Below are 26,433 nucleotides of genomic sequence, written 5' to 3'. Positions count from 1 at the left end.
AAAATGTTTACATCTACGATGAGGGGTAATAAAATCTATTAAATAAAAATATTAAAATTTACAATTCTAATATTTAAAAATAGATACAAAAAAAATTATAAGACACAAAATTTATATTATACTTTTCATTCTCATCATCCAATAATTTGTTTATGTAATGTGCTTTATCTTGTGTTTGGCCTTCTACATCTAACAAATCTTTAAATAATATAAACATTTCAATAGTATGAACTTTCATTTTGGTCCTACCAAAAATATCTTAGCTATTTTTGGATAATTTATTTTTTAATGAGTTTTTTTCTAGTAATATAGTTTTAAAGTTTTTTTTTTAATAAAAAGTAACATATCATATAATTTATATTCAAAATGAATAGAAAGAATTATAAATTTATCCAGCAATAATTCAAATATTTCATAAATAGATTTATTTAATATAATTTTATTTTTATAAATTAACAAAAAACTCTAAAAAGTAAATATAATTTAATTACAAGATAAAAAAAAAAAACATGACTACAACTCATTTGGATTTGTGTATTGTGTTGTGTTGGCCCATATATCATTTGAGCTTGTGAGCCGTGCTTTGCTAGCCCATGCCATATGTTAACACTGGCTTTTAATAGGTTATGTCGTAACAACCCATGAATTTAAAATCTTTTAGTCTAAAATGGCATATATATATATATATATATATATGTATGTGTGTGTATGTGTCATGCTTGGTCTAATCCAATTATTTAATAATAAATTGTTTCAAGCATAACTCACATCATGCTAATCTGTGTCGTGCCGTGCCATAGACAACTTAGTTGACACTTTTACAAGAGATATTTTAATTTATTTTATTGAAACAATACTACTTTTATATTTATATAGGTAGAATTTTTTTGATATCTAAACATACAAAATCAGGTATTAGAGGATAAATATGTAAATGATACATTAGTACTCATAAGTTACTCAAATTTAACTTGAATTAAACTTAAATTTGGCTCGATTATTATCAAGTCAAGCTCGAGTTTGAGCAATTCAACTCATCAATTGAATCGAGTTCGAGCATTCTTATACTTGATTCAAGTAGCTCGCGAGTCTAATCGAGTTTTTATTTTTTAACATATTTTTATTATTTTAATTAATAAAATATTTCAAACTCGAGCTCAAGTTCGAGCACAAATAATCAAACTTTTATCGAATATAAGAATCAAGCTTATTTTTACATGTTAATTAAGTCTAATCAATTGAGCTTAAGTAACTTGATTTTTATTTTGAGTTGAATTTGAACTAAAAAAATAAAATTCAATCGAATTCAAACTGAATTTCGAGTTTCAAATTCAAATTGTGTTTAAGTTCGAGCTTAATGTTGTATATACTCGAATTCGATCGATTACACCTCCATTAGAAGATGACAGTAGCTAAAAAGCTTTGGATGAGGAAGATGAAGATGAAGTCATGAAAGCTACATAGACAAATGCTAGAAATGATAAAGGTGACATAGAAGAAAGAGAAAGGGTTGTTGGGGACACTAATGAAAAAATAACTAAAATAATAAAAAAAAGATATTGGGAAGAGAATAAGCTTAAGAGAAAGAGAAACCATCGTAATGAATGAAACGAGGTCAAATGAGATTAGAGGCGAAATTAGAGAACAAGTTTTAGGTCTGATTTGTTATAAAACTTGTCGTAACAATTTTAGAGCCACATGACAAATTTGAAAACAAAAAATGAATAAAACGAAAAAAAATGAAAAACAAAGTCACCATCAATCTTTTTTTGGTTAAGTGCGATTGGTTACCTATTAAAATATATCATTTTAATGAAAATTTAAAATTAATTAAAATTTATTAAAAAAATAATTTTAAGGTCTATAAAACAATCTAGGTCCGGAAGACGATTACGCGTGGGAAAGGATTAGCACCCTCACAGTGCGCGTTTAAAATAATACCAATTAACTACGTGTTATCATTAATTTTGATAAAAATAGTCTTATTTCGATGTTTAAAAAAATAATTTCCTTCTCTAACATTTTTTTTATATTTTTTATTATTTTATAAGGTTTATTTTAAACTTAACAAAATTATCAAAAATTCTAACAATATATTTTATTATTTATTTATTGTTTTTATTTTTATTATTATAAAAATAATCAAATATTTATTCTAACAGATTTAAAATTTTGTCAAGTAAAAATATAAATAATAAAACTTAAAATAACAAATAAATTAAAAAATTAAAACAAAATACCTGAACCAGATCGGTTAACAGTTTGATCAACACTGGTTTGAATGGTCTGGTTGGTTCGACAGTTCGATGGTTCAGAGCAAGTTTTTGACTATTCAATATCAATTCAACTAGACCGGTATTAAACTGAGGGAAAATGGGTCTCCGGGTCGAGTGTGAAGACTTCGGGTTGAGTCAGAGGCAACACACGAATCTTTCAATATTCAAAACGACATCGTTTTGACCCCTAGCCCCAAACGATGTCATTTTAAGGCTTAGCTTTCTATATCAAAATCAAAATTTTTTTCAGCTCATTTCCTCCCTTTTCCTAAAAAAAAAAAAAAAAACTCTATCCCCTTTCTTTTTTTTTTTTTTTTAGACAAACCAGGGACCAATGGCCGTCCATCATGATGGCCACCATGTTCCTCGCCACCAAGGAGTGTTGACTGCTGTGCTAGTAATTGAAAAAGCCCAAAACTCACCCACAAATTCTTATCACCTCCCTCTTTCCAAATCTAACTTCTCTTTTATTAAAAAAGGTCCCAAACGGCCTAAATCGGCTTTCAAAGTTTCAGCTAAACCCTTTTTTTGGTTTTTTGGCTTGTATTTTTTCTTTTTTTTTTTGTGCTTTTGTATTTTGCTTGGTGATGCTGGGTTCTTTGTTCCCAATGGACTATGTTGTTTGGTTTTGGTTTTCCCTTTTTTTAAACAATGAGTTTTCTAAAATTTTCTAGCAAAGTTTTTTTTTATGGTTTATTTTTATTTTTCTTATAGGGTATTTGGGGCTATGGGTGTGTGGCTAGGTCTTTTCTATGGTTCCTTCTGGGTTTTTTAGTTTGATAAGATCTCTTTCCTAGGTTTCTCCTTTTTGGTTTGTTGCTATAGAGCTTTATTTATAGAGCTCTGGTCATGATCCTATGCTTGGATAGGTGGTATCCAAGGCATAAGTTTGGCTGTTAAATAAGAGTATTGGTGAATTTGGGTCAAGGTGCAAGGAATAGGTACTATAAGGCTATGGGTAGTCTAGTGGTGCTACAGTAGAGGTGCAGGGTATGGATAGGTGATTGTTAAGGGCATGGTGCACGGGTCTCAGGAAGTTTAGGCGTTGGTGGTAGTGAAGTACATAAGGCTTCGGGTGCAAGGAGTGGACAGGGGCTAGCAGTAGTGCCGTGCACGACACCCATTGCCTCTAGCCCTTTTGTTTTTTCATTTTTGTTTTTTAGCCTTTGTTTGTTTTTTGTTTTTGTATTCTACTATTGTTATTATTACTTAATATTAACGTATTTTAAAATTTAAAATACAATAAAAGTAAAAATAAAAGGCTAAGCTTGAGCTTAAAAATTGATACTGGGCTTTGGGCTCGAATGAATCGAAATTGAATTTCGAACAAATTGAATCGAAATAGGGTCTCAACCTGACAACTTTATATCCGGCAAATATTAAATCGAGACCCGATTAAAATCTTAGACAAATTTGATGTCTACGAAACTGGTAAAAATAAATTTTAATATTTTGTGTTAAAATCACTGTATATTTGACTGAGTATCTTAGACTGAACCAATATGCAATTCACTGCCTAATAAAGGTTCAACAAATTTATGTCTTTGTGCTTGGCTATGAAGTTAATATTGCAAGTTTTCAAACACTAGTATCTGTTGTTAGAAGATTAAACTTTTAATTTCAATAATGATTGGGTTTAATATCTGATAATCTCAAATATATAAAAATATATATTATTTAACTCTCTTATTATTATATTTGTTAATAATATATATATATATATATATATATATATATATATATATTCTGTAGGAAATTTTCCCTTGGTTGTTTTGGTCGTGATTGGAAGTTGTGGTTCGACAACTGGAGTGGGCTTTTATTGGCCAGTGAAGACGACTATTATGGCACCAGGAGGCATTTTGTCCTGGCTTCGGCATGTTATCTTGCTTGAATTTTAATAGCCTTCAATTTTCACGAACTTTATATTAACAAATCCAAGGAAAACATGGTTGTTTTTTTTTTTTTCAAATTTCAATAAAAAATTTCAATTTTTATTTATATATATATATATATATAGCAGGAAAACATGGTTGGGGCATTTATTGAATGATGGGAACAAATCCGAGGAAAACATGATTGCTTTTTTTATTGTTTTCTTATTTGGATAAAAATTATCAATTTTTTTTTTTTTTATATAAAGCAGGAAAACATGGTTAGGGCATTTATTGAAGGATTTGGGATATTACTCCGACTTTTCGAATTGGAAGTATACGTAAAATCTTTATTGAGCCAAATATTTATGCATGCGTCCAAGGATTATTATGATTTTAATAATTAAATTGATTAACTATATATTGACAATTAATAAAAATAATATCTATACACAAATTAAATTTAATCAATAGCTAATTAAGGAAAAGTGAAAATTTCCATCATGTAACAAGAATATTAATGTCTACTTAAAAAAAGTATTAATAAACCAATGTGAATTATTTCAAAATTTGCCATCTATTTAACAATTTCATCAAGTTAGGTTTCAATTTTCAATTTTTATTTGAATCACTTACTGTTGGTTGGTAGGTCCATTTTCGTTCTATATGTCCAAACACACAAACAACCTTTTTGTTTTGGCATATTAGATTTGAAAATGATCAGCCATATCATACTTTTATTTTTTTTCTTTTGATGAGAGTCATGCTGTTATTTATTTATTGTAATGTGATTGGAGAGAACTTTTTAAAAAAGGACCATATTATTCACGGCCATCTTGACCTCTCAAGGTCAAGGTCCCTTCTCTTCTTAAATTGAAGGGAAAATTAAAGCAGCTTCATCAATGACATTATTTCATGTGCTTATTCTCTCGTTTTGGTTTCTGAAAATTTAGTGAAGCACGACATGGCTTTGAAGATGTCAGATGAATTGCTGGGTATTGTCATGCCTATTCTTGTGTACTGGATTTATTCTGGGATATACATGGCATTGGAGTCGACCAAGTCGTTTGACAATTATAAATTGCATTCGAAAGAAGATGAGGATGACAATAATCTGGTCTCCAAAACAACAGTTATCAAAGGCGTTCTTCTTACTCAAACTCTTCAGGCTGTTGGGGCCTTCCTTTTGTTTACGGTATGAGTAGTGAACTTCATATAATAATTAAATTGTTGGCTCTTGGTAACCTTAGAGAGACTCAGGGGAGAAAGAATTTAGAATCTCAGTTAAAAATTTGCCTCAATTATTTGAACCATGGAACGAACCTTTTTTATAAGAGTAATAATTAAGATCTTTGTCATTAATGGAAGTTAGAACATTCTTTATTGTCTGTATAGTTTTCATTTGATGTGTAGTTAGTTTGTACACTTCTACCTGATGCAGGTTCTTCTGCCTTGTTTTTTTATAAATAAAATTATTATTTATCCGAAAAAAGGAGTTATGGTATTATATTTATATATACCAATTAAGCAATAAAGACATACAATAAACTTAAAAATAAACAATTACAATGTACCTTTTTTTCGATAAATTATTCTTAGGATATATTTTCTTGTTTCCTCCATTTTCGCGTGAACAATTTTTTAACAGACAAGTAGGTTGAATAACTAGCTATATATAAATCAGCCGGCCATCAAAAAATTATAAATAGGATAGAAAATTTTTGTTAGGTACTGATCTAGTTAATGGGTTTGGTGGGAATAAAGAGATTAATTATTGAAATTAGGGTAGATATTTTAATTAATCAAGTACAATTTCAATCAACCATTTTGTTCTCATCTCTATTATATCTTTTTCTTTCAAGATATTATTTTAATTTTTTTTACAATTTTTTTATATTATAAGTGAATAGTTCTCAAAAAATTGTATAGATCCACCTCTACATAAAAATCTGCTTTATTTTAAATGGAGAATTATGGTTTTTATTACTTGGTGCAGGTGACAAGAGGAAATGAGGCTGAGACATCTCCAAGGGAACCATCTTCCCTTATTATTATAGCTACACAATTCGTTATAGCGATGTTGGTTTTCGATACTTGGACATATTTCACGCCTAGATACATGCACCAAAACAAGTTTTTATATCGGCACCTTCATTCTTGGCATCATCAGCTTGTTGTTTCCTATGCATTTGGAGTTCAGTACACTCATCCACTAGAGGGACTTTTGGTCGACACCGTGGGTGGAGCACTAGCCTTTATCGTCTCCGGCATGTCTCCTCGGACTTCCATCTTTTTCTTCTTGTTTGTAAGCCTCAAAATAGTGGATGATCACTGCGGGTTGAGGCTTCCTGGAAACCTCATTCAGATATTCTTTAAAAATAATTCTGCATACCATGATGTCCACCATCAACTTTATGGTGGCAAATACAACTTCTCGCAACCATCTTTTATCATGGGGGATAGAATTCTAGGCACGTACATGCCTTATTCACTTGAGAAAAGAGCCGAAGGGGCTTTTGAAGTACGAGCAGCGGCTGGTATAAAAGAGTACAATAAGGATGGTTGATTAGTAAATCATGAGCATTGATCCTTTAGTTTCTATGTACTTCTGTGCTTCATTGGAAACAAATAAATTAGAAGACTAAATCTGCTCTTGCAGTGTAATATATATATATATATATATATATATATATATAATGAATGTTGATATTGTTATGTAAAATAGTTAAACTAATTATCACTTATGTATTTCAATTGGTTTGAAGATAAATTTTATCATTAGTAACAACGATTTTTTTTTTCATCCTTGGTATTTTGAATTAATTTGCTTCAAATTCACACATTTATCAATATACCATTAAAATGAGGAAGGGATTTACTATGTTTTTATTCATCGAAGTACAACATTCCCTCCAAAATTTAAGGAAGATTTATATTTTGCTTACACCAAAAAAATTTCAATTCAAATCTTAAAATTTACAATTCATTTTTTTATCATCAGATTGTGACATTTTGTGTAAAAAAATAAGTAGATATATATATATATGTTTATCTTGATTGTTTTTAAGATATAGCGATGGACCTTATATTATTTATCGATGTTGCCTTCTTTCCTAGATTGGTCTCATAATGAAGGACCTTATATTAATTAATTCATGGGTGCTGTGTTTGATGTGTAACTAAAGATGCAATTTTAGGATATAATGGAAACCATCCTTGTTTATTTAGGAGAAAGTTTATCCAACTACAAGAAAAAATTAAAGTTTATCCGCCAAAAAGAAAAAATTAAGAGAGTTAGAATTGAAGTATATTTCACTATTTTAATTCTATGAGAAACAGATATAGTAACAACTAACAACTAATAATTGGTTATTATTATATTGCCATAATCTTAATTTATTGGCTAAGGAAAAAAAACAAAACTGAGTACTTCTACATATTGTGATTGGAGAAACGTCTTTAAAAGACCAACATTTCCATTGCTGCTATTTGACCCTTTCTTCCAAGATCTCTTTTCCATAGAGTTCGAAGTAGTGCAATTAAGTTCATAATTTTCATGGATTTGGCAATATCAAATGATGAATTCATGGGCATTTTCATGCCAATTCTGGTCTATTGGATATACTCAGGGATGTATGTGATCTTAGAGTCTTTTGAGAAATACAAGTTGCATTCCGGGAAAGAAGAGGAGGAGAAGAATTTGGTGTCCAGAAAAACGGTCATCATGGGTGTTCTTCTCCAGCAAACCTTTCAGGCTATTGTCTTCTTCCTCTTGTTTAAGGTATGAGTACTACGTTAACTTTTAACGTTTAACCTTTTTAATCTTTTGAAACCTTCACTTTCAAACCTTCACTAGCATATATACATATGCATGATGTGCCCACCACTAAAATTGGCTCCTGAATAATAATTTATTATATACAAAATTACGATTTTGTCTGTGATTTAGATCATCTTACACTTCTTGTAGGCGACAGGAGGAAATGATGCTGGGGAGGATTCTGCTGGGCAACCATCTTCCTTTATTGTTATAGCTAGACAACTTGTTGTAGCTATGCTGTTTTTGGATACTTACCAATATTTCACACACAGATACATGCACCACAACAAAATCCTATATCGACACTTCCATTCTCATCATCACCGGCTTGTTATACCCTATGCATTTGGAGCTTTCTACAGTCACCAAGTTGATGGGCTTCTCTTTGACACCATCGGGGGAGCCTTATCGGCTTTTCTGTCTGGCATGTCTCCCCGAACTTCCTGCTATTTCTCCTGCTTTGCCACTATCAAAGCAATAGATGACCATTGTGGAATGTTGCTACCTGGAAACCCCTTTCATATATTTTTTTGGAACAATACTGCATTCCATTATATCCACCATCAGCTTCATAGCGCCAAATACAACTTCTCACAACCTTTCTTCATTATGTGGGATAGAATTATGGGAACCTATATGCCTTATTCGCTTGAAAAAAGAGCAGAAGGGGGCTTCGAAGTACGGCCTATAAAAGAGAGCAAGGATGATTGATTAATTAGTACCATTCACTATATAGTTGTAGGCTTCATTTGAGTATGTACAATAAATCGTGAAAGTAAATTTGGGTTTGAATTGTCATATAAATAACGAGAACAAATGATGATATTATGTAAAAATTACAGCCCAAAAGGGTCCAAATGTTGTTCTAATGGATGAGTTTTAAAAAATTTACTCTTCAAATTGAGATTTAACAATATCTAAATCTTTGAGTGTATTATAAAAGAGTTTAAATTATATCAGAATTATCTTAAAAAGTATATTTTAGGCACTAATAAATTCAAGGGCAATTAAAGACTTTTTTTTTTTTTAAAGAGAAGATAATTATTATAATGTAAGAATACTAAAAGTTAAGGTCTTAATTCATGAAGAAGAAATTAAGCAATAAGAACTTGGCTTATCTTAAACTAAATGGTCACGTGATAAGCCCATGCCTTGGCATATGTTTTGGATGGCCTTGATTTAGCCACATCATCATTTTTAATGGTCAAGATTTTGGCAACCTAAGGATTTCTTCTTATTAACAACAAATAAGAAACCCAAGAACAGTGATAACAACAAGAGTCTCAACTTTCACAAAACCTCGAAAACCAATAATAATAATAAATCAAAAATAAAAAAAAACTGACCCGAAAACCTATATTACTAAGGAATTTGAACTTGCTCCAAAAAATAAATGCACCTCTCTCTTTGCACTGGACCAAAGCACCACCAGGCTTCAATGTCAGCATGATATAGCATCAACTGCGAAAGAAATTTGTTGAGTTAATGGCTATAAAAACTGCTTTGCAAGTGCTCTCTATGTCAAAGTGGGGGAAAAACATTTGTTGCTGAATCCGATTTTAAAGTGACTATTTCATGAGCATATCATATGAATTCCAGATCGTGAAATTGATTGATTGAGAAGCTTCATTTGGTAGGGTGGATCTTGCTCATATTTAAACGGGGCAAACTCATTTGCAAATTCATTGGTAAAATTTAGTTTGGACTTTGGATAGATGTTTGGTTATAGTCAATTGTGCAATATATTATGATAATAAATTTTAAAGAACAATAATTAATTATATTTTGATTATTCTCCAATAATTTCATAATTAATATGACATTATCCTGATTGTTTAAAAATTTTAATTCAAATCTCTTTTTCCTTTGCTTCCGAATCAGATTCTGTCACTTATCAGATCGAATATATGGCCTTGCTTTTTAAATTATTTTATTTGTCAAAAAAGCCAATAATGGAATCCACTAAAACTTGGTATGTTGCTCGCTAATTTCTGAACAATTTGTTCTTTCCTGCTTTTTTTTTTTTTCCCTTCGTAACAAGGAATCGAGAGTTTTTATTTTCTTATTCCATGTTCCACTTAACATTTTAAACACTTCAGCCACTATCAAGTATCGACTATAAGTTGAGTGTTATATGCAGTGATTGGATAAGTGGCTTTAGAAGAAATTAAGACCACATTAATTCCATTTCTAATCTTAAATTTGACCCTTCAAAGGGCAATTAAGTTCAAAATTGTCATGGCTTTGGCAACATCGGAGGAATTGCAGGCCATTCTCGTGCCAATTGTTGTTTATTGGACATACTCAGGGATGTATGTCATCTTAGAGTCGTGGTGTGAGAATTACAAGTTGCATTCCAAGCAAGAAGAGGAGGAGAAGAATTTGGTGTCCAGAAAGACAGTCATCAAAGGCGTTCTTCTCCATCAAACCATTCAAGCGACTCTGAACTTCCTCGTGTTAATGGTATGAGTAATTGATCATGAAATTTATGTCAATAATAAAGAAAGAGTCATAAATTTTTATAAGGTCTCAAGTTTAAGTTTTTTCAGAGTTCAAGCACAACTAGTCTTAATTTTGTGTCAAATTTTCTCTAACGATGTGCTTGTTTCTTTATTTATTTTATTTATTTTAAAACTAATTACTTTAAAAATCTTCTGTAATTTACTGTACAATGAATTTTACATTTACTTTTTTTTCAGAATTACGACTTTGTTTTGTGATTTAAAACCTAACTTCTTGCAGGTGACAGGAGGAAATGATGCTGAGGCATCTCCAAGGCAGCCATCGTCCCTTATTATTATAGCTAAGCAATTAGTTATAGCTATGGTGTTTATAGATACTTGGTCATATTTTATCCATAGGTACTTGCATTACAACAAGTTCTTATATCGACACCTTCATGCTCCACACCACCGGATTGTTGTTTCCTATGCATTTGGAGCTCAGTATATGCACCCACTCGAGGGGATCTTGGACACCATGGGCGGGTCATTATCTATAATCGTCTCCGGTATGTCTCCTCGAACTTCGATGTTTTTCTTCTCTTTTGCCCTCATTAAATTAGTGGATGACCATTGCGGGATGAGGCTTCCTGGAAACCCCTTTTACATCTTCTTTAAGAATAATTCGGCATACCATGATATCCATCATCAGCTTTATGGTGCCAAATACAACTTCTCAGTGTACTTCGTCACATGGGATAAAATTCTAGGAACGTATATGCCTTATTCACTTGAGAAGAAAGCCGAAGGAGGCTTTGAAGTACGACGTGCTGATCAAGAGCACAAGGATGATTGAGTAACTAGTAAGTTATGATAGGCATGGACCGATCAATTGGTTTTTATATATGAATACTTATATGCTTCATTCGGAATAAAGCAATAGGAAGGGTCCATGATCTGTATTTTATCTATCGTATATACAGTGAAAATAAATGATGATACTGGGATGGTCTTTTCACCTAAATTGGCGTCGTAAATAATGTTTTGAGTGAGGTTGTATGCTGTTTTTCTGGTTATGGTTGTACGTTGTTTAAAAGGTATTCTGGATTGGTGTGATTGGAGTTCTTTTTTAGTAATCTTTTTGTTTAATATTTATGGGTATTGTATGTTGATCCAATTTTTTTTGCTTTTTGTGTATTTTTAGGCGATTTTTCGGATTGTTTGGTATTATAGCCTATCATTTTTTTGCTGTTACTTTATAACGTTTTGGTTATTTCATAAAATTTCTTGGCATAAAAATAAAAATGATGCTTGTCTTGCTTAAAATTTTTTCTTATAGTGAGCTTCAAATTTGAAGGACATTATATTAATTAATTCAAGGGTGAGGTTGATGTAAAAAAAAAAAAAAAAAAAACTGTGTTAGAAAATTTGAGAATAAAGAGACGAAAGAAGAAATTTATTTGAGCTACAAAAAAATTTTCTTAAAGATTATTATGTCATTAAAATATAATAAAATATAATAACGCTTCAAAATTTATAAAAAAAATTTATAAAAAATTATATATATGATGAAAATGAATGTATAAAAAATTATATATATATGATGAAAAAGTATAATTTATCATTAACATATAATTAAACATATTATTAGTGTTAGTGAATAAAGTCGACTATTTATTTGATAAACAAACATAACCTTTCATATTTATTTTAATTTATGAAAGTTAGCTAGAATAGTTTGAGTACTTGTTTCACCAAAATAAATTTAAAAAAATTTTCATTTCTAACATGGAATAGAGAGATCTACCGATATTCTAAATTATTAATAATCTTTTATTAATTTTAAATGTTGGTGCTTAATTTTTAACATTTCAAACAAAAAAATATTTAAATTAAAACTTTCAATTAGTAAATATACTTTAAAATTCTAATTAATAAAGTTGTTGATGTCCTCAAATTAAATCGCAACTCGATCTTATTGTTAGAATTAAAGATAAAACATATATAATACCTAATTTTTATTAAAGATTTATAACCGTTTTAATACTATTATGCTTAATTTCTTATCCTATTTATAAGCATTTACAAAAAAATTAAAGGTGTTAAACGGGGCATGTCATGTTGGTATAACCCATTTAAATATTAGTCTATATGTTAGTTGATCATATTGACCTATCATTATTTTTTAAAGGTTTGTATTGGCATGACCTATGAAAGCTAAAAGTATGACCCAGCATGAAATATGGCCCATAACCCATATAAGTTGTACTATGTTAAGCACGACACTATTTTTATATTGAATCAAGCATGACCTATTGATGGTTTTTCAAAAAAAATTTTATTTAGTGTTGAAAATAACACGTTGGATAAATATAAGTAAAATAAAATAAAAAGTTGTATAATTTGCGTGGTTGGATAAAATGTTTATATTCATAAGGAAAAGTAATAAAATCTATTAAATAAAAATATTGAAATTTACAAATCTAATATTTAAAAACACAAAAAAAGATTTTAAGACACAAGATTTTTATTATACTTCTCATTCTCATCATCCGATAATTCGTTTATGTAATTTACTTTGTCTTGTGCTTGGCCTTCTACATCTAACAAATCTTTAAGTAATATAAATATTTCGATAATATCAACTTTCATTTTGGTTTTAACAAAAATATCTTAGCTGCTTTTAGTACTTCAAGATCAAGTGTTAATTTTTTTACCTTAATAGTTTATTTTTTGATGAACTTTTTTTAGTAATGTAGTTTTAAAGAATTTTTTTATAAAAAGTAACCTATGAATATAATTTATATTTAAAATGAATAGAAAGAATTATAAATTTATCTAACAACAATTTAAATATTTAATAAATAAATTTATTTAATATAATTTTATTTTTATAAATTACCAACAAAATACCAAAAGTAAATATAATTTAATCACAAGATAAATATATATATGAATATAACTCATTCAGGTTTATGTATTGTGTTGTATTAGCTTACATATCATTTGAACTTATGTATCGTACTATGCTAACTCATAAGCCATGTGCTGACACTAGCTCTTAATGGGTTGTGCTATGCCAATTTATGAACTTAAAATCCTTTAGTCCATCATGGGGCACGAATTTGTACTGTGCTTGGCCTAACGTAATTACTTAACAATAAATCATGTCAAGTATAACTCACATCATGCTAATCCATGTCTTGCCGTGAATCGCTGAATCTATTTAACATATATACAAGAGATACCCTAATTTTTTTTTATCGAAACAACATCATTTTTATATTTATACAGGTAGAATTTTCTTAATATCTCTTTTAGTGCTTAATAAACATATAATAATAATAATTTATTTTCACCTATTAAAGTTATTAATTCACAATTAGATTCTTATTATTAGTGCCTAACAATAAAAGTCTAAATTCATTCCACTCATAATATTACTAATCAAATACTTTGAAATTTAATTTTTTTATAATAATTATCTCCAATTGAGATTAAATTTATAACATAATAATAACTTGAAAAGCTAAAGTATCCAGATTTTTTATTTCACATATCATAATAATTATCAATATTTCACTATATTCAAATGTAATGAAAGATTGAAATGCTTACGTACTTTAAATTTTATTAAATAAATTAGTAATTTTTATAAATGACAAATTACTTTAAAAAATAAACTATTTAACATAATTTCAATAAATATTAAAATTTTCTTCAATATTAATTCATTTATAATATAATAATAAACCAAATTATTTTGTCAACAAAAATTTAAATGGTAAATGTATACTCTATTACATTTATAAACTATAAATATTAAAAAAGAAAAAACAATTAATCACTCAAATATCTTGAGCCCTGAAAGAAGAAAATTATCTAACTCCTTTTTTTTTTTCTTTTATTATTTCTCTCTCTCTATTAATTCTTACTTATCGTATATTTATAAAGATATCATGTATATATATTTTAATTTCAGTGGAGACAAACCTTTTTCTTTTTCTTTGCCAATATATGACCACGGCGGTCTATTGTTCCCTGGAAACCCCTTTCATATCTTCTTTTGGAACAACACTGCATTTCATGATATCCACCATCACCTTCATGGTAGCAAACACAACTTCTCACAACCATTTTTCGTTATGTAGGAAAGAATTATGGGAACCTACATGCCATATTCACTCAAGAAAAGAGCTGAAGGGGGCTTCGAAGCAGGCCTACAAGAGAGAGCGAGGATGATTGACAAGTAAATTTCAGTTTGAATTGTCATAAAGATAATGAGAATAAATGTTGATATTATTCTAAAATTACAACCCAAAAAAGGAATAGAACATAGCGATGCTAATTTGAATGATTTAATTTGTATGGTGATCTGCACTTTGATTAATTTAACTTGTTCTGATGTGAATGTGCTTTCAATTGTTTGCAAATTCATTGGCAAAAAACTTGGTGTGGACTGATGTGAGTTATTATTTTATGCTTGTGATGTGAGTTGTTATTTTATGCTTGGAGGCAACAAATTGGATGTTTGTTTTCTTTTACAATATGCCTAGCTTTTTACCCTCATTTTATCTTTCCTAATTTGATCGGTGTCCCCAGTTTTTAGTGGGACACTGTTATAGAATGATTATTGATTAGTAATTCTATCCTCCATTATTTTTTGTCCATGACTTTTTAATACTATAAATTATAAAAATCATATGCTATAAATGTATTAAAAAATAAGAATGGACATAAAAATAATGAAGGGGACTCAACTATGGGATGGCATTTTATTTTGATATAAATGACCCGATAAAAGAGAAAATAAATAAAAGAAAAAGAAAATTTTGAATTATGTGGTATTATATTTAGTATAACATGTATGATAAAAGTAGAAAAATAAAATAAAATAATTTTATTTTTTAGCTTCATGACTGGTTTTTTTTTTTTTTTTTTGCCATGTAATTTTAAAATTATTTTTGAATTGTAAAACAACTTTTAACAAACTGAATATTCTCTAATTGTTCTTATGATAATAAATTTATTTCAAAAATAAAAATATAATGATAAAATTATAACAATTAAAAAATTGTAATAAATTTAAACACTTAATATAAAAAAACAATAATAAATTTACGCCATATCCCATCATTTTAATTAATTCAAATCCCTTTTCCTTTATTATTATCCGAACCAGATATTGCCGGGATACATGGGCATTGCTTTTTATATTTTTTTTAATTCAGCAATCAATTATTTGCTGCAACCCACTGAAATTTAATATCGCTCATTATGGTCATTTACATATATAGATTCAATCATAACCGGCTTGTTGAGGGCCATCTTTCTGACGCCAATGTTGATGGAGCCTTGTCTTCTTTCATATCTTTCAAACTTTTCATATCTTCTTTTGGAACAATACTGCATTTCATGACATCCACCGTCAGCTTCATGGTGGCAAATACAACTTGTTCATACCCCTCTCCATTTCTTTGGGATAGAATTATGGGAACCCTTATGCCTTACTCAATTAAGAAGAGATCAGCAGAAGGGGATTTCGAAGTACGACCTATAAAAGAGTTCAAAGGATGATTGATTAATTAGTTTTACAATGCACTCATTATCAACTTATTGGCTTTTCATTTGGAACAAGAAATAATTGGGAATGTAAATTTTGGTTTGATTGTCATATAAATAATGAGCATGAATGTTGGAATGTAACATTTAGACTTCAATTAAAAAGCCTCTACATCATATATTTTTAAAATGTGTATTAAGTATTATGCATTTATTCTTATGAAATCAATTTTCGATCTTTGACTTTATCTTACATTTTATTAAAATATTTAAAGAATTTTAAATTAAGTGCCCTTAGAGTAATCTTTAAAGACAGTTAAGTTGTTATTATTTATGATAATATTTTATATTAAATATAATAATTAATTTAATAAATTTCAATACATAAAAAATAGTAACTTAATTTGATATAATCTTCTTTTGGATATTTTCTTTTAGGATATCTGTTTTTCTAACAAGCTGGTCCATAGCCACGACGCTCTTGCTTTTTAATAAATGAACATATAGGGAGATAAAGTCCTTTCATAATTTGAGCCCAAAAAGCATTAGGAAATTATTGTTTAAAAATTTTAGGAATCACATACTGACACTTACCAAATCGAACGTATAGCCGTGCTTTTTAAACTATTTTATTTGCCAAAAAAAAGAATAAGGGAATCCACTAACTTGGTATGTTGCTCTTTAATTTCTGAACATTTGTTCTTTCCTGTTGTTTTTTTTTTTCTCGGTAACAATTAATCGAGAGTTTTTTTTTTCTTATTCCATGTTCCACTTAACATTTTAAAAACATTAGCCATTATCAAGTATCAACTATAGGTAGAGTGTTACCTGCAGTGATTGGATAAGTGGTTTTAGAAGAAATTAAGACCACATTAATTCCACTGCTAATCTTAAATTTGATCCTTCAAAGGGCAATTAAGTTCAAAATTGTCATGGCTTTGGCAACATCAGAGGAATTGCTGGCCATTTTCATGCCAATTGTTGTTTATTGGACATACTCAGGGATGTATCTCATCTTAGAGTCGTGGTGTGAGAATTACAAGTTGCATTCCAAGCAAGAAGAGGAGGAGAAGAATTTGGTGTCCAGAAAGACAGTCATCAATGCTGTTCTTTTCCAGCAAACCTTACAAGCTATTGTTTCTTTCTTTTGTTTAAGGTACGCGTAGCGAACCTTTTTTTAATGTAATTGCAAATTTCAGCTTTGAAGGAATACACCTCTTAAAAAAATAAGTGAATCATTTAGGATAAGTTCGAATCTCATTATTTTTTCTTTATTAATGGATTTCCACGTACTATGCGCATCATTAAACCTCCATTTGGCTCTAGGACTATGATTTACTTTTTTACAGGTGACAGTAGGAAATGATGATGTTGGGAATTCTTTAGGGAAGCCACCTTCCTTGATTGTTATAGCTAGGCAATTTGTTATAGCTATGCTGGTTGTCGATAGGTATCAATATTTCACCCAAAAATACGCGCACTCCAGCAAATTTTTTTGTCGGCACATTCGTTCTTATCGTCATCGGCTTGTTGTACCCTATGCATTTGGAACTCTCTACAATCATAAACTCGACGGGCTTATCTTTGACACCGTGGGTGGAGCCTTAGCTACTTTTCTCTCTGGCATGTCTCCTCGAACTTCCAACTATTTCATCTGCTTTTCCACTATCAAAACAATAGATGACCATTGCGGAATGTTGCTACCTGGAAACCCCTTTCATATATTTTTCTGGAACAATACTGCTTTTCATGATATCCACCATCAGCTTCATGGTAGCAAATACAACTTTTCTCAACCATTCTTCATTATGTGGGATAGATTATGGGAACCTATATGCCTTTTTCAATTGAGAAGACAGAAGAAGTGGGCTTCGAAGCACGGTTCACACGAGAGTGCAAGGATGATTGAGTGATTAGTTCCACGTATTATGCACTTGTAGCCTTCACTTGGGTAAGAAAATGGGAAAATAAATTTGGGTTTGATTGTCATACGTATTATGCACCGTCAGCCGGCATTTTGATAAATCCTAAAGCTTGGGATTTCTTCAACTTGTTCTGATGTGAATGTGGTTTCAATGTGTTTGCAAAATTCATTGGCAAAATTTGGTGTGATGTTTATTTTCATCAATGATATGATTGGCTTGTTCAAGGTGCTACCCTCTCTTTTTTCTTCGAGTGGCTCTTCTGTTCTTAGTGGGACACTTAAATGAAATTTTTGCTAAGAAATTTAAATTTATATATTTTTTTGACAGATTTATCCAAAAAAAGATAATGAACAAGATTCAAATACACGTTCTCATGTGTCAAGATTAAAACAAAATTACCTCTACTGTTAAAGCGATTTTGTTTTATGGATTTATACACTCCTACATGTAAACTTTATTACTATCACTTAGAAGTAGTATTAGTTATTAAAAGTATATATGAATTCAGAGTTTAATTTAATTGATTTATATAATTATTTGTAAAAATTAACATCTAATAAATTTTATGTTCAAATACTAATATCTACAATCATTTTTTTTTATTCTTAGACTGTAAACTTTTTTTGATAAAAATACACGTACTTCTTTACATGTTTCTCTAAATGATATATGCTATTGAAAATCGACCTTGGATATAGTGGCGGAGCTAGAAATTTTCTTTAATGGACACTTATTTCAAACATATTAAATTATTAAAAAAACAACAATAACAATATTAGAGTTCTTAAAAATTAAAATTTCTATATCTAGTTATAATTGTTAAAAATTTTACAATTGTCTTTGACACAATTTCATACTTTGAAATGTTGTACAATAATTTTGTTATCACTGCTTTTGAACAAATTTTTTTTTAATATAAACAATTAAACTATCATTCAATTATTAATCTTTTATTTGGTTATGTAAATGAGTAATCAAAATATTTATTACTGAAAACGCTGTCTCAGCAATCAATAGTAGTCTTACCAACAAATAAACTGAATTAATAAAAGTTTTTTTAATAATTTCAGAATATTTTTTTGTCTCCTTGAGTCCCACGAGGCCCCGTGAGCCTATGTACCTAATTTCCCATACTTAAATTATGATTCAAATAAGAGTAGAAATTATAACAAAATCAATCTCTTTGATATATAAAAAAAGGAAAAAGTATTTTAAACTAAAATAATTAGTAATTAATTAGTAAAAAAATAAATTTAAAACATTGTAATTCATATTATATAGGAAAGAATATTTTTCCTTAAAAATAGAATAGAAGTTGCAAAATTTTTTTAAAATAATAATTTAAAGGATGAAAAAAAAAGGAGAAATATAAAATGAAAGTTTCTTGTATAATTGATTTTTTTTCCAATTATAGCTGTAGGCACCAATTTTGTTTCTTTTTATATATTATTATTATTATTATTGTTAATCTTTAAAAAAAAAAAGAAAAAAGTTAGAAAAAAAGTTTTAAAAAATCTTTGATTTCAACTCTAACAACTGAAATCAAACTGCCAGAAGGTTCATTTTTCTTTCTAACACTGCCTAACATGACAGCATGAAATTCGGTGACCAAAAGTCACGGATAGACACCCAAATTTTTCACAAAAAGATCCTAGAAGATCTGGGATCTTGAATCTCAGAAGCTCTATAAATAGAGCTAATCTCTGCAAAAAAATAGGGACACAAAGAAGAATAATATGAGGGAACACACACAATAAAAAAAAACCAATAGTAAACACACAAAAAAAAATTTCGAGAATGAAATTCTCGATCTAGGAAGTTGTAGATTTTTTTTTAAAAAAAAATTGGGCTTGAAAAGGTGTTTAGAAAGCGAAAAGGACCACTGGAGAATTTTTTAAAATTTTTTTGGATTTTTTTGAGTCATCGGAATATGATAAAATTGGAATTTTTCAGCGACCATTTGAATTTTTTGACGACCATTTGAATTTTTTGATGACTATTTGAATTTTTTGGTGATCGAAATTTGAAAATTTTTGAATTTTTCGATGTCAGTTAAAGTTTTCGGCCACCGGTGCACCGAGAAAGAAACAACTATTCTGTTTATCAATACTCTTTGAATACCATACTATGATAAGCTCATTGGTCATGCCATAAAAAACTTTACTGATATGGTGACTACGGGAGAGATAATAGAAAATACCATTAAAAATTAAAAGATTGATGGAAGTGATGTTTCTGGATCAAAGAAAAGAGGACCATCCAAGAAATAAGAAGTAGGAAGTGCAAGCTGTCACCAATGAAAAACCAAAACCAAAACCTTTTATCACATACCATTCATATCCTGTATACCAGCCTTCTTACCTAATCATTTTTAATATTTCCCATAACCCATACTATTACCAACCAATACAAACCACGACACCTACTTTCCAAGCTAATGTTCGCCTTCGAGTACCTTCATCCCGACCTTTCCCTCAGGAAAATACCACAGATTTTAATCAAAGGGAACCTCGAAATAATCAAAAACAATAATGATTTGATCCAATTCCTATGACATACACAAAATTGTTCCCTCAGTTATTCTAGAAACACTTGCTGGCTCGACAGCCCATAGAGCCTTTGAAACCTTCATATCCGAAGTGGTATGATCCTGAAGCTTCATGCGACTATCATTATGGAATTCAGAGCCACTCCCTGAAAAATTGTTCGGCTTTCAAAAGTAGGGTGCAAAGCTTGATTGATAACGAAATTTTAAATTTCACAACTAAGGCCAAACCGAGTGTGGAGGCCAATCCGTTACCTAATCATGGTGGATGATCAATACATACTTTAAATAGTGAGATAACTCAAAATATTAAAAAAAAGTAAGCGAGATCAAAACCCCTATGGATGAAATATTTGCTACCATTGTGAAAGCAAATATGATTCATCCAATACCTGAAAACTCAAATGATGGAAATTTCTTAAATAATTCAGATCACACTTGTGAATTTCATATGGGGATGGTTGGTTATTCACTTCAAGATTGTAAAGCATTTCAACAGGAGTTACAGAGAATGATGGATTCTTTCTTGGTTGAATTTTATGAAGAACATGAAGAAAGTTCAGTTAATGTTATGACGGAAGACTCATCCAAAAATAGGCCTTATCGAATGAATTTTGAGCCTGTTACCATCTTTTATGAAGAGAAACCAAGTGTTAAGGTTAATAAGCTAGGTCATATGAATTTTGAGCTTGTCACAATCTTCTATGATGAAAAATTAAGTGCTAAGATTAATGAACCAATTTGTACAACTATGCCAAATGTGACAATTGAGGTCCCTAGCCTATTCTCGTACAAATCAGATAAGGCAATCCCTTGAAAATATGATTGTAATATCATATCACAAGGTTTAGATAATGGTTCTCTTCAATATGGCTCATGTGATGCAAGCACAGCAAACATAATTGGCGTTGAGGGCATAACTCGAAATAGGCGATACTATATCCTAGAAACACTTGAGAGAGCACAAAAAGAAAAAGCAAAAGAAAAGGAAACGAGCTTAAAAAAATAAGATAAATTGCCCAACGATTAAGAGACTCACCCAGCCTTAGTCTTAGATCGAGAATGTAAGAATTCAGTTACAAAAAAAGAGGCTTGTGAGTTTTTTAAGCTTATTAAGCACAGTGAATATTGTGTGGTGAAGTAATTAAATTGCTTACCAACTTGGATTTCTATGCTCTCGTTATTGTTAAATTCTGAGCCTTATAGAAATATTTTGCTCAAAGTACTTAATGAGGCTTATGTAGCTCACAGTATATATGTGGAGAAACTTGATCGCATAGTGAAAAATATCACAGTGAGAAATTATATATCATATAGTGATGATGAAATTCCACTTGGTGGTAGAGGTGATGCTAATATCTTTATAAGATACAAGGATCATACACTGGCAAATGTGCTCATTGCTAATGGATCTTCTTTGAATGTCATGCCTATGACTACACTATCTAGATTGTCAATTGACATGTCTTACATAAAAATGAGTCATATGAAAGTGAAGCCTTTTGATGGGACTCATCATAAAGTGATAAGCGATATTAAGCTACCAATCTAAATTGGACCATGTACTTTTGATATAGTTTTTCAAGTTATGGATATCGCTCCTTCCTATAGTTATCTTTTGGAAAGATCATGGATTCACATAGCAGGAACTGTTCTTTCCACTCTGCATCAGAAGGTAAAATTCATAATTAATGAAAAGGTTGTCATTGTTACTAGTGAAAAAGACCTGCTGGTGACTAAATCCTTTACCACATTATATGTTGAAGCAGCTGAGAAAGCTCCAAAATATTTTTTCAGATCCTTTGAATTCGTTAATACAACCTATGTGAGTGAATGATCAAAAGTGCATATTTCATGTCTATCCAAAGCTTCCAATATGGCACTTAAAGAAGTGGTAGAAAAAGGACAACAAGTGTGGGCTAACTTGCAGGGGATGCAACGACCATAGATGATACCTAAAAAAGATGATCGATTTGGGCTAGGGTATAAGCTAACTCAAAAAAGAAGAATAAAGTTCATAGAGAAAAAAAGAGAAAAAAGGTTAGCTCATTTTCTAAGGCAAGAGGTAGAAACTAAAAGCCTATCTTTTTCTCTCATTTAACGAGACTTTTATCTCAGTTGGTTATATCTATCCAGATGTAGCAGGCAACATAGAAAAAGAGTTCACACCATTATTGAAAGATATCTTTGCTGAATTTTTCATACAAATGATGGGTGAAGAAAAGAAAAACAAAGATCCAAGCTGTCATGGGTTTATCTTACTCTTTCTAGTATAAAACTGAAAAATTGGCATGTTAAGGAGCTACCTGTTGTTTTTAAATTTTCTCCAAAGTAATGTGTTGAACCTAATCTAAATGCTTTTATTAAAAGCATTAAATGTCTTATGTGCATTTGTTTTCTTATTTTCAATTGAATAAATGACAAGTGTAGCATATTTGTCTATTTATTTTGCCTCTTTCATTTTAATTCCCTGCATTACTATACAACATTCTACATTTCATCCATTTCACTTATTTTCAGGTATTTGAATAATGAATATAAAGATCATCATGACAATATTTCAAGATTTGATTTTAAAAATTTTGTTTATATTGATGAACTCGATGATGAAGAGAATGTGGAAGACCATGCAATATCCTCAGAATTATTGAGATTAGTGGAACAAGAAGAGAAGCAATTCATGCCTTATCAAGAAGTCACTAAAGTTATTAATTTAGGGGATGAAAAAACTAAAAAAGAGGTTAATATTGGTACTTCAATGTCATTACCAATAAAGCAAAAATTGATAAAGTTACTACATGAATATATAGATGTATTTGTTTGGTCATATCAAGATATGTCAGGGCTGGATACTAAAATTATAGTGCATAAGCTAACGTTGAAGCCTGAGTGCAAACTAATTAAATAGAAGCTGAGAATAATGAAACCTGAAATGTTGTTAAAAATAAAGGAAGAAGTGAAAAAGCAATTTGATGCATGATTTTTAGAAATGGCCAAATATCCCGAATGGGTGGCTAATATAGTCCCAATACCAAAGAAAGATAGCAAAGTGAGAATGTGTGTTGATTATCATGATCTGAATAGAGCAAGTCCAAAAGATAATTTTTCAGTGCCTTACATTGATATTTTAGTGGACAATACCACTAGGCACTCTCTGTTTTCATTCATGGATGGATTTTCAGGCTATAATTAAATTAAGATGACACAAGAAGATATGAAAAATACTACTTTTATGATAATATGATAAATATTTTGCTATAAAGTCATGCCGTTCAATTTGAAAAATGCTGAGGTAACATATCAAAAAGCCATGAAAACTCTATTCCATGATATGATGTATAAAGAAATAGAGGTGTATGTGGATGACATGATTGCCAAATCCCGTGAAGAAGAAAATCATGCAACTAATCTCAGAAAGCTATTTAAGAGATTAAGAAAGTTTCAGTTCAAGCTCAGTCCAGCTAAATGCACTTTTGGTGTAAACTCAAAAAAATTACTGAGATTTATTGTTAGTAAAAGAAAAATAAAAGTGGATTCAGATAAGATACGTGCCATCTAAGAGCTACCACCTCTACACACACAAAAAGAAGTAAAGGGATTTTTAAGGAGATTGAATTATATTGCTCGTTTCATTTCTCAACTTACAGCCAAAATATGATCTCATATTTAAGATTTTTTGAAAACATAAGTCAGGAGAATGGGATAAAGATTGTCAAATGACATTTGAAAAAGTTAAAAAATACTTATCAAACCTGCTAGTATTAATGCCACATGTCCCTGGAAGACCTCTTATCATGTATTTAATGGTGCATGAAAAATCAATGAGATGTGTTTTGGGGCAACATGATGAAACAAGAAGGAAAGAACAAGCCATTTATTACCTAAGCAAAAAGTTTATTGATTACGAGTCAAAGTATTCATCATTGAAAAAGATGTGTTATGCATTAGCTTAGACAGCTTGTCGGCTCAGACAATACATATTGTATCATACTACTTGGCTCATTACGAAATTAGACCCAATAAAGTACATCTTTGAAAAACCTTCATTATCAGAAAGAATAGCAAGATGGCAAGTGTTACTTTATGAATATGACATTGTATATATGTCCTAAAAGGCAATCAAAGAAAGTGCTATTGTTGAATTTTTTACAGAACGATGTAATGAAGATCATGTGCCTGTGACATTTGATTTTCTAGATGAAGACTTAATGTCTGTACTACACATAGATAAAAAAAATATAATGAAGATATATGGAAGATGTATTTTGATGGTGCATCAAATGCTTTGGGGCATAGTATTAGAGTAATTTTGATATCTCTAAAAGGGGATTACTACCCAATCACTGCAAAACTAACTTTTGATTGCACCAATAATGTGACAGAATATGAAGCATGTGTTCTGGGTCATCAAGCTGCTCTTGAAAAGAAAACTCATACTTTAAAAGTTTATGGAGACTCTGCCTTAGTCATATACCAATTACGAGGATAATGGGAAACCAGAGACTCAAAATTGATTTTATACCAAGAGTATATATCAGAATTGATCAAAAAATTTAAGAATATTTGATTTCATCATTTACCTCGAAAAAAAAATCAGATGGCTGATGCTTTGGCTACATTGGCAGCAATGTTCAAATTAAATGAAAATGCTGAAATCCAACCCATCAAATTGAGCTTGCGAGAGAAACCAGCTCACTATTCAAATATTGAGGAAGGAGTTGATGGAAAACCATGGTATTTTGACATATTATAATATGTTAAATATCAATAGTACCCATAGCACATATCAGAGAATGATAAGAGAACTTTAAAAAGGTTGGCAATGAGTTTCTTTTTAGATGAAGAAATTTTATATAAGAAAAGTCGAGACCAAACACTATTAAGATGTGTGGATGTTACTGAAGCCAAAAAGTTACCAGAAGAAATTCATGGAGGTGTTTGTGAAACTCATACAAATGGTCACATGATGACTAAACAAATAATGAAAGCAGTATACTATTGGTTGACAATAAAAAAAGATTGCATTGACTATGCTACAAAATACCACAAATGTCAAATTTATGCAGACAAGATTCAAGTTCCTCTAACATCCTTACATGTTATGTCAACACCTTGGCCTTTTTTTATGTGAGGAATAGATGTGATAGGGTCCATTACACCTCAAATGGACATCAATTTATTTTAGTGGTAATTGATTACTTCACAAAATGGGTAAAGGTAGCTTCATATGCCAATGTGACAAGAATAGTGGTTTGCAAATTCATCAAGAAAAAGATCATATGTCAATATGGCCTTCCAGAAATGATCATTCGGATAATGCTCTTAATTTGAATAATAAAATGATGACTAAGGTCTGTGCTCAATTTAAAATCAAACACCATAAATCAGCACATTATCGTCCAAAGATAAATGAGGCAGTTGAAGCGGCCAATAAAAACATAAAGAAAATTATTAAAAAAATGATAGATGTATATAAAGATTGGCATGAAAAGCTACCATTTGCATTACATGCTTATCGAACTTCGATTCGTACATCTACAGAAGCTACACTATTTTCATTGGTATATAGGATGAAGGCAATGTTGCCCATTAAAATTGAAATTTCTTTCTTACACATTCTCATGGAAGTTGAGTTAAAAGAAGCTGAGTGGGTTCGCGTTCGATATGAACAATTGAATCTCATTGAAGAAAAGAGATTAGCTGCATTTTATCATGGCCAACTATATCAAAGAAAAATGATGAGAGCTCATGACAAGAAAGTTCACCCATGATAATTTTGAGAGGGAGAATTAGTATTGAAGAAGATTCTTCCTAACCAACAGGACCCTTGAGAAAAGTGGACTCCTAATTGAGAAAGCTCATATATGGTGAAAAAAGCTTTTTCTAGTGAACCACTAATCTTGACAAGAATGGATAGAGATGATCTGCCAAATCCAGTCAATGTCGATACAGTAAAAAAATATTATGCTTAAAAAAAACAAAAGAAAACAAAA

The 26,433-nt window shown here is 30.1% G+C and overlaps 2 protein-coding genes and 2 pseudogenes across 3 annotated transcripts; all 4 read left to right on the top strand.

Annotated features, from left to right (window-relative positions):
- Positions 1-4,951: 4,951 nt before the first annotated feature.
- LOC111317760 (sphinganine C4-monooxygenase 1 pseudogene) lies at positions 4,952-6,713 on the top strand (annotated as a pseudogene).
- A 912-nt stretch (positions 6,714-7,625) lies between these two features.
- On the top strand, positions 7,626-8,678 carry LOC111317618 (sphinganine C4-monooxygenase 2-like). 2 transcript variants are annotated; one of them, XM_022920054.2, is made up of 2 exons: positions 7,626-7,928; positions 8,118-8,678. In XM_022920054.2, the coding sequence occupies exons 1-2, from the start codon at positions 7,704-7,706 to the stop codon at positions 8,676-8,678; spliced, it is 786 nt and encodes a 261-aa protein (XP_022775789.2). In that variant the 5' UTR covers positions 7,626-7,703. The 2 variants fall into 2 exon arrangements, with proteins under 2 accessions (XP_022775789.2, XP_089599436.1); XM_089743310.1 differs by having other exon boundaries at positions 7,626-7,930; positions 8,123-8,678.
- Positions 8,679-10,143: 1,465 nt separating this feature from the next.
- On the top strand, positions 10,144-11,545 carry LOC111317759 (sphinganine C4-monooxygenase 1-like). Its single transcript, XM_022920165.2, has 2 exons — positions 10,144-10,430; positions 10,710-11,545. The coding sequence occupies exons 1-2, from the start codon at positions 10,206-10,208 to the stop codon at positions 11,262-11,264; spliced, it is 780 nt and encodes a 259-aa protein (XP_022775900.2). The 5' UTR covers positions 10,144-10,205; the 3' UTR covers positions 11,265-11,545.
- A 5,276-nt stretch (positions 11,546-16,821) lies between these two features.
- LOC111317758 (sphinganine C4-monooxygenase 1-like) lies at positions 16,822-18,303 on the top strand (annotated as a pseudogene).
- Positions 18,304-26,433: the final 8,130 nt, after the last annotated feature.

This window comes from Durio zibethinus, chromosome 2 (genome assembly GCF_047325235.1).
Source record: "Durio zibethinus cultivar Kanyao isolate XHJ-2024 chromosome 2, ASM4732523v1, whole genome shotgun sequence".
Taxonomy (NCBI): domain Eukaryota; kingdom Viridiplantae; phylum Streptophyta; class Magnoliopsida; order Malvales; family Malvaceae; genus Durio; species Durio zibethinus.
This window is presented reverse-complemented; position numbering and strand designations above follow the sequence as displayed.